This window comes from Passer domesticus, chromosome 1, assembly GCF_036417665.1.
Source record: "Passer domesticus isolate bPasDom1 chromosome 1, bPasDom1.hap1, whole genome shotgun sequence".
In the NCBI taxonomy this organism is placed as follows: Eukaryota; Metazoa; Chordata; class Aves; order Passeriformes; family Passeridae; genus Passer; species Passer domesticus.
Window position 1 is genome coordinate 36,072,629 of NC_087474.1, and position 12,229 is coordinate 36,084,857.

The 12,229-nt window shown below is 35.1% G+C and overlaps 1 protein-coding gene across 1 annotated transcript in view; it reads left to right on the plus strand.

The window, feature by feature from the left end:
* KCNH8 (potassium voltage-gated channel subfamily H member 8) overlaps positions 1–12,229 on the plus strand; it is a 178,302-nt gene that overhangs the window by 130,086 nt on the left and 35,987 nt on the right. Inside the window, exons 8-10 of the mRNA XM_064414163.1 lie at positions 707–904; positions 5,896–6,095; positions 7,939–8,188. Of these exons, the coding sequence (XP_064270233.1) occupies positions 707–904; positions 5,896–6,095; positions 7,939–8,188 (648 nt within the window). The remainder of the gene's footprint in view (positions 1–706; positions 905–5,895; positions 6,096–7,938; positions 8,189–12,229) is intronic.

The following is a 12,229-nucleotide window of genomic DNA, read 5'->3' on the forward strand; positions in this document are numbered from 1 at the left end:
CATTCAGGTCGTGTTTTCCAGCTGGATATTTTTTCCTGCATTGTTGCTTTGGGGTTGTTTTGTTGTTTTTTTTCAAATATCTGAGGCAGTAGCTAATTCTGCTTTCTCTGGCACACATAGAGCCGTTAATCAAAATGAAAGGAAAGATTTAATGAACAATTTAGAAAATACTTACTGAAGCATGTTTTGAAAATTAATTCTGGTTTGTAAGTTATGTTTAGTTCTTTAAATCTTTTCTACTGGAAAAAGAAACATGTGAAAATCTCTGAATATGTAATTACTATTATAATGATTTAGTCTTAGAATGTCAAAAAGCTTTCCAAGCATTAATTAATGGAAAGAATCAAATGATGTTGCATTGTTGCTGCAGTGCTATTAGGTGAAGATTTTTTTCTTTTTAGTGACTTAATGGATTTTATAAATTATATCATTAGACCTGTAATATGCAATTCAAAACCACTTGATTTCAATGCAGAAATACAATTCTTATCATTTAAAATTGCACATAAAAATAACTATCCCAGAGACAATACTTAATGTGCTGCATAAATGTTTAATGTTCTTTTTATTCTTTAAATTATGTGAGGAATATAATGCTTTTTAAGTAGATTTTTGGGGGTTTCTAGAACTGTTTTTTTTAATATAAAGTTTTCACAGTGGTGTCAGTATTACTAAAAAGTAACTCTTTTTATGCTTTGTTTTGCAGGTTGGCTTCATGAGCTAGGAAAACGAATTGAATCTCCTTATTATGAGAATAATACACTTGGAGGCCCATCAATCAGAAGTGCCTATATAGCTGCCCTGTATTTCACTCTCAGCAGCCTCACCAGTGTTGGCTTTGGAAATGTTTCAGCCAACACTGATGCCGAAAAGATCTTCTCCATTTGCACAATGCTGATTGGGGGTAGGTACAATTAAATGTCATTTAAAACCTTTTCCACAAATAAGAAAAAGTCAAATAAAAGCTCAAATTTTGCTAAGTTTCTTAAAAGAAATCCCAAACAAACACAGCAGAAAACTTAATAAATTTAATTTAAAATGGCAAAAAGAAAACGTTTCTCTTATTTTTAATATAAGTGCTATAGTTAATTAATGCAGTAGAAAATACACTTAGTTTCTATATTTTTGAATGTAGAATTTTGTATTTTGGTATGTTAAGTGACTGGCATAAAAGGAAAATCTAAGTAGCAGTATAGCAAATTATAGGGAGTATTGTACATACTCAAGGCAGAGAAAGCCCCAGGCCGGGGGAAGTGGTTTTCTGGATGTCTAATAAATGAAATAATGTGATTTACATCCAGTTAAAAAGTCTGTCATCTATGGAGGTTTAAAACTGCAAAAGAAGGAAACAACTTTGTTTCTTTACACTAGATAAACTCTCTCAGGCAGATCTATTTCTAACCTTTTGTTCACTTATGGTGATTAAAAACAGTGTTGCCCACTGAAATGCAAGTTCACATTATTAGCAGTGGAAGTGGCCCAGCCATGTGTTGGGGATTTCAGTCCCTTGTGGCAGACACTTTAGCAGAGAGCCAGGTATGATGTGCACACCAACTGCAGCTCCATCCCCACAGCAGCCCTGGGAATGGTGATGAGGGGAGGTGTGCAGCCCACAGGACAAAGTGTCTGTGAGCTGGTGTGTATCTTTATGTGAAGGACCAGACCAGAAGGAGAGACAGGTCAGAGCCAGGAGACTGTTTGTTGAGCCTTGGCATAAAAGATTCTTAAAAAACGCCATTCAATTATCATTGATAAAAATTTGATTCAGAATTGAACCAGAATGCATTTTTTTGTCATATTTGGAGCTCTTAGTAACATTTTTATTGATGCTGATTACCTAGTTGTACTGTTCGAGTAAGCCACGTGCTCCTGCATGGTCCCCTTCCTTCTGCTGAGGACCTGGGTACAAGAAGCAGAGATTTGTAAGCCTGTAAGCCAAGTCCTTTATACAAAGGACCAGAAGCTCTGTCTTTACATTCATCTTTCTCCCACAAAAAATCAGATATGCTATTTCATGATGTGTACAAAATACAGCTCAAAGATGCCACACTGACCATGAAGGGCAAAATCAAGTCACTGCTAGAGTACTCTGTCCTTCCTTTTTGTTTCTGCTGGCTTAGCTGTCCTGGAAATACTAGTAGGTGTTTCTCCAGGGCTAGTCAGTAAAGCCCTGGGTGTCAGCTTTGACTATAAATTCTCCTGGCAACGATAAATTGGAAATTTGGCACTTATCAGGGAACATGATGAATTACCTGTAAGCTATATATTTGCAGCATCAAGTGGTAAAATAATTTTTCAATGAATTATTTTCATTTTCCTCAGTCCTGAAAATGAGAGGCAATAATATAACGAATCATCCAAGAATGAAATAATTTTGGTTTTCACAATGTCAAAAAACCACAAGCAGCTCATTAATTTCTTTTGATGGTTGCATAAAATTATAGTTTAAAATACACTGTGGTCTCTATTCTTTGGGGCTTTCACTACATAAAATATGTTGTAATGAAGGAAGGAGTTTTCATTTCTATCAAGAAATCAAGAGGTCTCCTGTATAAGGCAGTGATGAATATTTAATGCGTTTTGATATGGCAGAGCTTCCATAGAGTAGAATATAGAAGTATCCTATACATCTATTTAGCCCAGTTACAACAATTTCACATTTATTTCTTGTAATATGCTTGTACATTGAATAAATTGGGAAGAATTAGTCAGGTGAGTGGAGTAAGAGGAAACTGATGACTGAAAGGTGAAGTTGCTTAAAGGCAAGCAGGTAGGAGAATGGATTTAAATCTACAAAGGTCCAGTGAGCAAGATATGTCCAGGTAAAAAAAGCAGAGCAGACCAACCTGCAGCTATTTTCTTGAGGAATTCAAGGAAACATGAATTTTCCTTGAGGAAAATCAAGGAAACATGAAAGAGATAGAATGATACTGTGAAGATTGGTGAGCATGTCTTAGAAAGCTCTGTTGGGAATAAAGTGATAATCTGTATGCTTAGGGACATTATGCCTCATCATTTCATAAAACCTATTTTAGTGTATCTTTTTGGCTGATATTTAATTTTAAAATTCGCTAATGGAAAAGCATGTTATGAGAAAAACTGGTGTAAGTTTTTCAGACTTTTTGACCAAGTCATTAGTTAATGAAATTTCTGCTGTAGTGGATAGAGTGAGTTAGTTTATCAGTAGTTTTTTTCTGTATGTATGACACTACAAACTGAAAAAATGAAGTAAATTTACTTAAACCTTGAGAAAGCTGAAAACAGAAAAAAAAAGTATAAACTTAACAAATAAATTACATATAGAATATCTTTTTCAATTTACTGGCCTCTTCACATTAATTTTTATTTTGCATAAATTTGAAACTTAAATTTTTTATAAGTCATATTCTAAAGATAAAAGGTCTTGTTCAATACAGTAAGTCTTCTTAAAGTTGGAAAGAAAAGGTACTTAATAAAATGTAACCAGAATTCCTAGGACACCCAGCATCTCTAAAATATTGATCAGATCTGCCCTCCACCATGTGATCATACTGTATTCTGTTTTATAATCTCCACGTTCTTTCAGCAAATAATGTGTGTTTTTGTATTTAAGAGATTGGAGGCTCACTGTAGTAGCTCCAGTCCTATAAGGGTCAGAGGTGTTCCTCTTCTCCCTAAGCAAAATGTGATTTAAAGTATCTATTAAAATAAAGGCCACTGTATGAAATACAGTTCCTAGAAGTTTTGAACTTGTCCTACTTGAGTTTAGTCAGAGGCATAGTAGGTTTCTTACAAAAAGTAGGGTAAGTGTATGATTATTTGATAAAGAATTCTAATGCCTGTCACAGCCAAGAATAGCTTGTCATTATGAGAAGTACTTGCCCTCCAATGTATATAGGCAAAGACAGATTCTATCACAATAACAAAATTCTAGATGATATTTGTGCCTATAATAACATTACTGAGATCTCTACACTGTCCAGCTCCTAACCTTGGAGTCTGATGAGGCACTTTCATCACATGTGAGTCTTATATTTGCATTCATACACCACCTAATGCTTCATCTCACCTCCTTTTAAAGCTGATTATTGCATCCTTAAAGAGGCTACACTATTTCCTTAATCTATTTATCTGCATCTGGCTGAATTGTTTCAGACCTAGCTGTCATATTTCTAATATAATATCCCGTATCTTGTATTATACCAGTCCCTCACATTCTGTTGCTCTAGCTTCTGACATTAATGACTTAGCAATTCACTGCACCATCATGAGCAACACCTAGTTGAAATAGCTGATTATTTTTAGAAATAAATTTCCAGTTAGGCTTACTATTCTTACTACATCCATAATCCTTTTTTTCTGCTATTTCTCCACTGCAGTTCTTTATCTATTTTTCTGCACTCCCTTCACAATAAGGACATAGATATTGTTACTAGCTCCTTTGCATTTTTCTCAGCCTGTAAAAGTTTTCTAACACTCCAAACTACAGAATTTTCTATTTCTACCATTTAAAAGTACATCCCTTCCTCCTCCTGTTCCCCCTTGTCTCGTCTCACTCACATTGGACTTCTGTAAAGTGACATACAAGGTCAACAACTTGTATCTTGTTTATAAACCAATTCCTTTGTCACTCTGAGAAGTCCGACTGCTTTCTTTCAAACACTATAAAGACAGTTTTCACTATAGAGAAATAATCAAACTTTTTAGTAATTTTTTTAATAAACAATTGTAGATTTGTATGTTCTATACATCAGATCAATATCACATGACAGACAATTTAGCAGTGATTTTTCCAACTCAAATAAGCAAACATATTTCTGCACAGACAAATCCAGATGACCTATATTTGTAAATATTTCTTCAATTTTGCTTCTGGTCTTTTTTATTCCCAAGCCAATCAATTGCCAACAAACTCCAGGTCATCAGAACGATTTTAACTATATTTGACCCTGTCAAGGAACATTAGAAATCAGATTGTCTCTTTGAATATTTCATTCAGCCTCAATTTCTGCTTTACAATGGGGTTGTTTTCTGACTTTTTAAAATATCTCTCGAAGAATATGATACATTTTTAAATGTTATTTGCAACCTCATTCTGCTACACATGCTCTCAATTAGTAATTGTTTTTATTTACATGAGTTCTCTGAAATCTATTACATTCTGCGTAGTTTCCAACTGTCCATTTGAGTCTAGTTTCCATACTGATTATTAGTATCTCATTATTTTCTGAGCATACCTGCCTACATGTGTTCCTTCCTGTACTTTTTCAAAAGGCCTGTAGTGATAGCACAAGTGGGAATGGTTCAAACTGAGACTAGGTTTAGATTAGATATTGGGAGAAATTCTTTACTATGAGGGTGGTGAGGCTCAGGAAGATGCTGCTCAGGGAAGTTGTGGATGCCCCATCCCTGGCTGTGTCCAAGGCTGGACTGGATGAGGCTTTGAATAACCTGGTCTAGTGAAAGGCATCCCTGCCCATGGCAGGGTGACTGGAACTAGTTGATCTTGAAGGTTCCTTCCAACCCAAACCATTTTATGATTCTACGATTCTATGTTCTGTTTTCCTTTTCTCTTAGACTATGGACTTAATTTGACTTAATTCTTTTGTAAGGTGGAGTAGATTTTCTTAGGTAGACTTAATATTTTGCTAGGTAGATTGACTAGATAGAATAAGTTGTAGTTCTACCCTATCGCATGACAGTGATTCCTCATGTCTCAAACACCAGAAATGAATAATCACATCAATACCACAGTATTAATATACCATTACTCAAGGAGTCTTACGTTCAAAAGCTTTCTTATATCTCTTAATCAAGAAATTTTCTCTCTGTGAAGATGCTGTTTATTTTCTGTGCTAAGATTTATTAGTGATCAACTAATCACTCCACATTGCATGTCATTTCTGTCCTTCCTAGCTCTGATGCATGCCTTGGTGTTTGGCAATGTGACTGCCATAATTCAGAGGATGTACTCCAGATGGTCCCTATATCACACAAGAACCAAGGATTTGAAGGACTTTATCCGGGTCCATCACCTGCCACAGCAGCTAAAGCAAAGGATGCTTGAATATTTCCAAACCACGTGGTCTGTCAATAATGGAATTGATTCCAATGAGGTAACCAAACAAGGGGGAAATTGTGTTTGATTGTTTTGACTATGAGCTATGACTATAAGTCAAGAAGGGAGGTATTTTTTTTTTTTTATGCTGTGTCTTGTGTGAAGTTACATAGCAAAGAAAACCGTGCCTAAAAATAAACCTGGATTATCCCAGGAAGTGGGTACAAAATTGAAAAAGCAGGTTTAAAACATCAAATAATGTAGTAAAATTCAGTTCTCCATGACTCTCAAATGCTGAAGAGGCATTAATCAGAAACCTTTTAGATGTTGCCAGCAGAAATGTTATAATAACTATTTCTGTCTTTCACTAAACAAAATATCTACATGGGGATTTTAGGTCCTTTTTAAATGAGGAACTTTGATGCCCTTTCCTTCCTCCTTCATCTTTTTGTTCCAATACTGTCAACAAATTATTTCAGCTGATTTTTTATGTTATTTATATCAGTATCTTTTTAAATATTGCACAGTGTAACTTGAGAATGAAATCAAAAGACAGATTTCTGGTGGTGTCTGTGCTTGCTTGTTTTAAATTACTTATCCAGGTTATGAGTTACTGTACTGCAGGAGAAATAATGGCTTCTCTCTGCTGGAGTGTTATTTGAATGGAACACTCCCTTTAGGTTTCTTGTTATCTGTGTTATAAAACGCAGTGGTCTCTAAAGATAATGTGGAAATAAGCAGAAAGACTTGGGGTTTGGAACATTCTTTTCCTGATAAATTCTTTTTGTGTTGTGCACAGCACAAAGAACGGGATTTTCGACAGCATCTTAGCAACAGAAGGAGCTCAGTAAGATTTACAAAGGTGCAAAAATGACTTAGATGTCAAAGCTTTCCTAGATGTGGTTAATGATCACCTTCAGCTTTTGTACTTTCTGTACCTTTACTCAAACTGAAAGTGAGTGACTGCTGTACTACAACCACAGCCCCTGGAGAGACCATCAGTCTTTCATTATTTCCAGCCTATGGATAAAGCACCTTGTCTGAGCCCACCTGGTCAAGCATTGGCTGAGTGCATTGTTCATATGCCACATCCCCTCAAACTACAAAAAAGCCCTGTATTTGTGGGCTTGCAGATTGGAAGGAAAAAGTGAGACCTCATGGTCTTTTAGTTTCCATAGGTTCTTCCATTGAACATGCAACTTGTCTCCATTCCTTTCCCACCCTTCCTTCAGTGTCCAGTTACACTATTAAAAATGAAAATAACAAGAAAAAAAACACATTCAAGGCAGTGTGTCTTTTAGTTATTCCTCTTGCAGTGGTGTTACTATAGAAGAATAATATTGCATATTGATGAATTTTAGAATTCTCTGTTTTCATTGTAAATGTCACTGCCACAATGGTATACCTGAGCAGCCTACTGTGTTTTATCACACAGAAGAACTGGGACAAACTTAAATTGTGCATTAGAAGCAATTTGTATAAACAGTATTGCTGACCTTTTCTCCTGGTTTTCTTGGGGTTTTTTGTGTTTTGGGGTTTTTTTGTTTTTTGGGGGTTTTTTTGGGTTTTTTTTTTGTTTGTTTGTTTTGTTTTGGTTGGGGTTTTTTGGGGTTTTTTTTTGTTTGTTTTTTTGGGGTTTTTTTTTAATGAGGCTTTTTGAGTTTGGTGGGTTTTTTGGTAGTAAAAAGGCATATATTTATTCATATTTTTGCAGGAATTTACCAGTGTTAAAATTTCTTAAAATAGCACATCTCATCAAGGAGATTAAGAAAATAAAAGGGAAGTATTTGCAACAGTATGACATGTGCCACACCACTAAATCAGGCCACTTCTGCAAAAGTGGAAACAAATAATTTTACAAATTTTCTCTTTTTCATAGTTTTTTTCCTTCTTTTGGACAGCTTTTAAAAGACTTCCCAGACGAGCTGCGTTCAGACATCACCATGCACTTGAACAAGGAGATTTTGCAGCTTTCCCTCTTCGAGTGTGCCAGTCGTGGCTGCCTCAGGTCTCTGTCTCTGCACATCAAAACCTCCTTCTGTGCTCCTGGGGAATACCTCCTCCGGCAGGGGGATGCCCTGCAAGCGATCTACTTTGTGTGCTCAGGTTCCATGGAAGTCCTGAAGGACAGCACAGTGCTGGCAATCCTTGGTACGTTCACAATCATAGACTCAAAGAGCAAAAATTGTCCCCCAGTGCAGGAGAACCTTCACGACTAACTGGTGGTTTAGTGTGTTCTAATTGTCTGATGAGAAAGAATTTGTTTAGTTTTAATCTTCAATACCTATTCTATGTACACTCCTATTTTTTTAATTTTTTAAATTCAGTTTAACCTTCCTTATATTTTGACCTAAGGAGCTTTCCATTGCCAGATTGTTGGCTGTGCAAAATTTCACTTCTGGTTTCCTTATTCTCTCTCCTTGTAAACAGGTACTTGCAAGCTTTTGAGACAACTTGCTGCTTTCTGCTATATTTGGTGATGGTATTGACAGCTCAGAGAGCATTTGTCATCAGTTCCTAAATCTTTCATGAAAATTAGTGTTCGGACAATGCTCCCACTAATGGTCCCAAGTCAAAGAAAGCAATAAGAGCCTACTTTTTCATTCTTTGGCACTTGCCTACAAACACCCCTTGCAAAAAAGCCATGTGGTGAAAAACAAGCATTGTTGGCTCTGCTCCTCCAAGCTACTTCATGCTAACTAATGCTGTCTGCAGTTATCTGAGTATATTGGAACTGAGAAAGACCAGAAATTCTGTTCTAATAAATTTTTTGTTGTTGTTTGCAGGATGACTGTTTTTATTCATTGGGGTCTAAGTATCTCTACCTATAAATTTCTGTGATTTGCCTCAATCTAAGTCCTACTAAAGAAATTCTCTTTATCTTCAGTTAAAAGATTATTAGATCTGTCTCAGTTAATGTTTAAGAAGTTTTTGGCAAAATATGTAAATTTTACTCTAAAAGTATGGAATTGTTTTATTATGATTTTAATATCTGTTTAGACTTAGATGTATTTTTCTTTCTAATGACTTTGAATATTCTTATAAAACAGAGTTAAAAAGAACATTTCCTTTTTTCTTTCCTTCCTGTTTTGTGGGATTACACTAGACTGCTGATAATGGAAGCTTCTGGTCTTCTGTAGTTGAATTTTCTTTAATTTACTGGAATGCATTTGATTTGTCTTTTTTAGAATGTAAATGTGCTACAGGTCCTATTTGTGTCATAACTCTTTAATTCTACTAGATTCACAGCACACATCACTCCATCTCTTCTTTGTTTCTAAGATGTTTAAGAATCTCTTGACTTCATTGGATCACATAGATCAAAGATATAAAATATGACTTATAATAAAATATAAGCTAAAAGACAGCAAAAGTTCAAGAGGCAGTTCCATTGGAACTATGATTTCATTAATGATTCCCAGTTCCGGCACTTCTGAAAGTGTTAATTAAAGCATCATTGTGTAATGGTGACAATCAAAACAGTAAGAAAGAGATTAGTGGATTTCTGAGAGAAGTTAATGAAATCATATTGTAAAAAAACATAAACATTACAGAAAAATAATGTTTTGTTATGGGAATGGGAGCTTTATCATTTAAACCTAATTAACACCAGCAGAAGGTGAATGCATCAAACATGTAGGCCCCTATGAGAAATTTTGTTGCTGATGTCATGTAAGCTCAAGACAGCAGCTTTTTCCCCTGACAATGCTGAGTTACTTGCATTTCCCAGAATATTTTATGTCTGTCCTGATTCTAATTCTAGTGGATTCATTTTTGTTTACTGAACCATTTTTACTAACAAGCGGTGCAGCAACAATTCAGTGAAATGCTCTCATTAAATACATCTTTACCTCCTCTAGAGGCTATTACTTTGTCTCTAATAATGATGGTTAGGATATATTTTATGGTAAAATATGTTTTAATATGAGTTATGTACTGTTTGAGCATATATCTTTGATTTGTTAAAAATATTAGTCATAAATTATTTGAAAAATATCCATAATGAGAACACTTATAACTTTGACTATATGTCCCTGATTTATTGAAAAACAGATGTGTCTGTGAGAAACATGTATATATAAGCTCGTTATCCAATTAAAGAAAAAAGAAAAGAGCTACTAAGAATAGCTGAAGTTATTCTGTTATGTAACAAATGTTGACATTCAAGGTAGAATCATTTAATCACTTCATTAATTCTACATGAAACTTCAGATTACTACCTACAGCCTTTGCTGCATGATTTTCATTTGAAAAATAAACATATATTAACACTACCAGATCAATTTTAGTATCTTTAAGCCTGAAATTACTTCAAAATTTTAACTAGGATCCCATAAAAATCTAACATTTTTTCCAAATGTTTATACAGTATGTATACTAATACTGTTCATATATCTAAAAAGTTTCTAATTAAGATGTTTAAGAATCAGTTTTAGTATATTTAAAATATTTTTTCCATTGTCCACATAAACAACCAGCAATGAATTAACACTGGCAGCCCTTTGCTTAATAGGATAGAAGAAATCTAAGGAATTGTTGATATTTACAGTAAAATGTAAAAGTGTATTACTGCTTAGATTTATGCTGTATTTTATTATGTAGCAACACATGTTGTGTTGAGCAATGACAGATGTTAGTGTTACCTATCAAATTTCTCTTTTTCAGACTGACCTAATCTCATACTAGTTCGCATTTATATTATTTTAAGAGACACCAAAGTAGCATTAGTGTATGCATATTCCTAGCATAAGAGAAAATCTCTCTCTACCTTCAGTTTATGAAAAAGTTGTTCAAGCTCTATGTAAATAAGAAAAAAAAAACTATCTTAAAATAGATTAAGAAGGTTCAGGGATGGTTGACTGATTAGTTTAACTTACTCTGCAAGCTGGCCATTTCCTGTGTAATATACAGTTGGAATTATATTCTGGGTGGATTTTCTGATGTGACAGTCTTAACTTATTATTTATTAATCAAATAATAATGTAAGATTGACGGGATCTTCAGACCTTCAGAAGCTACCCAACTTAAACCTGCTAACACAGGGCAAATTCATCTCAGAGTCATAAGAGTTATATTCAGACACATTTTGAACATGTCCAAGGATGCTCGCAATTCCACAGCCTCTTTGGGCAGACTGCTCCAAACTTTCATTTCCTGTTTTATAACGAGAATTTAATTTATTACACCCTGTGTCCAGTATATCTTGTTGCCCCATGCACTCTGAAGAGAAGTTTAATTCTGTTTTCTCTACAATTTTCTGCTGGACTACTGAAGACAGTAATAATATCCCTCCTTTGCCTTTTCTTTGTAAGATGGAACAATAGCCTGGTTTTCAGCCTTTTCTCATAAATTATATTCCTTAAACCCTGATTCTTGATAGCCTCTTTTGCACTCACTCTAATATGTCAATATTATGTCTTGTACTGGGAAGCCCAAAAGTGGACACAGTGCTCCAGATGAAGTATGACAAATATAGAGGGAAAGAGTAATTTCCTGGGAGTTGCTGGCTCCACTCTTGGTAATGCTGCACAGGAGGTCCTTGAACTTCTTTGTTGCAAGGACACGTTGTTGACTCACATTCAGCTTGGCCCCCATGACCTCCAGGGCCTTTCCGGAAGAGCTGCTGCCCAGCTGGTCAGTTCCTAGTCCATACTGCTGTAGGGAGGGTTTTCATCCCAGGTACGGGACTTGGCATTTGGTTTTGTTGGACTTCATGAAAATCCTAGTAGACATTTTATCTTTCATTGAGGTCCTCCTAAATGGCAACTTTGTCCATCAGTATCATCAACCAATTCCCCCAGTCTGGTGCTGCCCACGACCTGCTGATAATGCACTTCATCACACTGTCCAGGTCTTCCACAAAGACCATCTGCTTTAACTTTTGGGGAGAACCTCTGGTTCAATGACTACACTTTGGAATTTATATCTCAGATCAGATATTTATGGAAACTTTTAATTATAAAATTTTTGTGCTCCTCAATATGTTGTCAATTGAGGTTTTTAATACAGCCAGTGTTCTAAACCAGTCTTGCCCATAAACGAAAAAAAAAAAAAAACCACAAGAATTCTTTCCTAAGCAAATTTTTCTTCTTGACAAAAACATTAAAATGCTAGTTTAACACCTGCACGTTTTAAGACACATACAAAAACCCCTGACAACATCTTTTTTCAAAAATAATTGCACCTGCTATT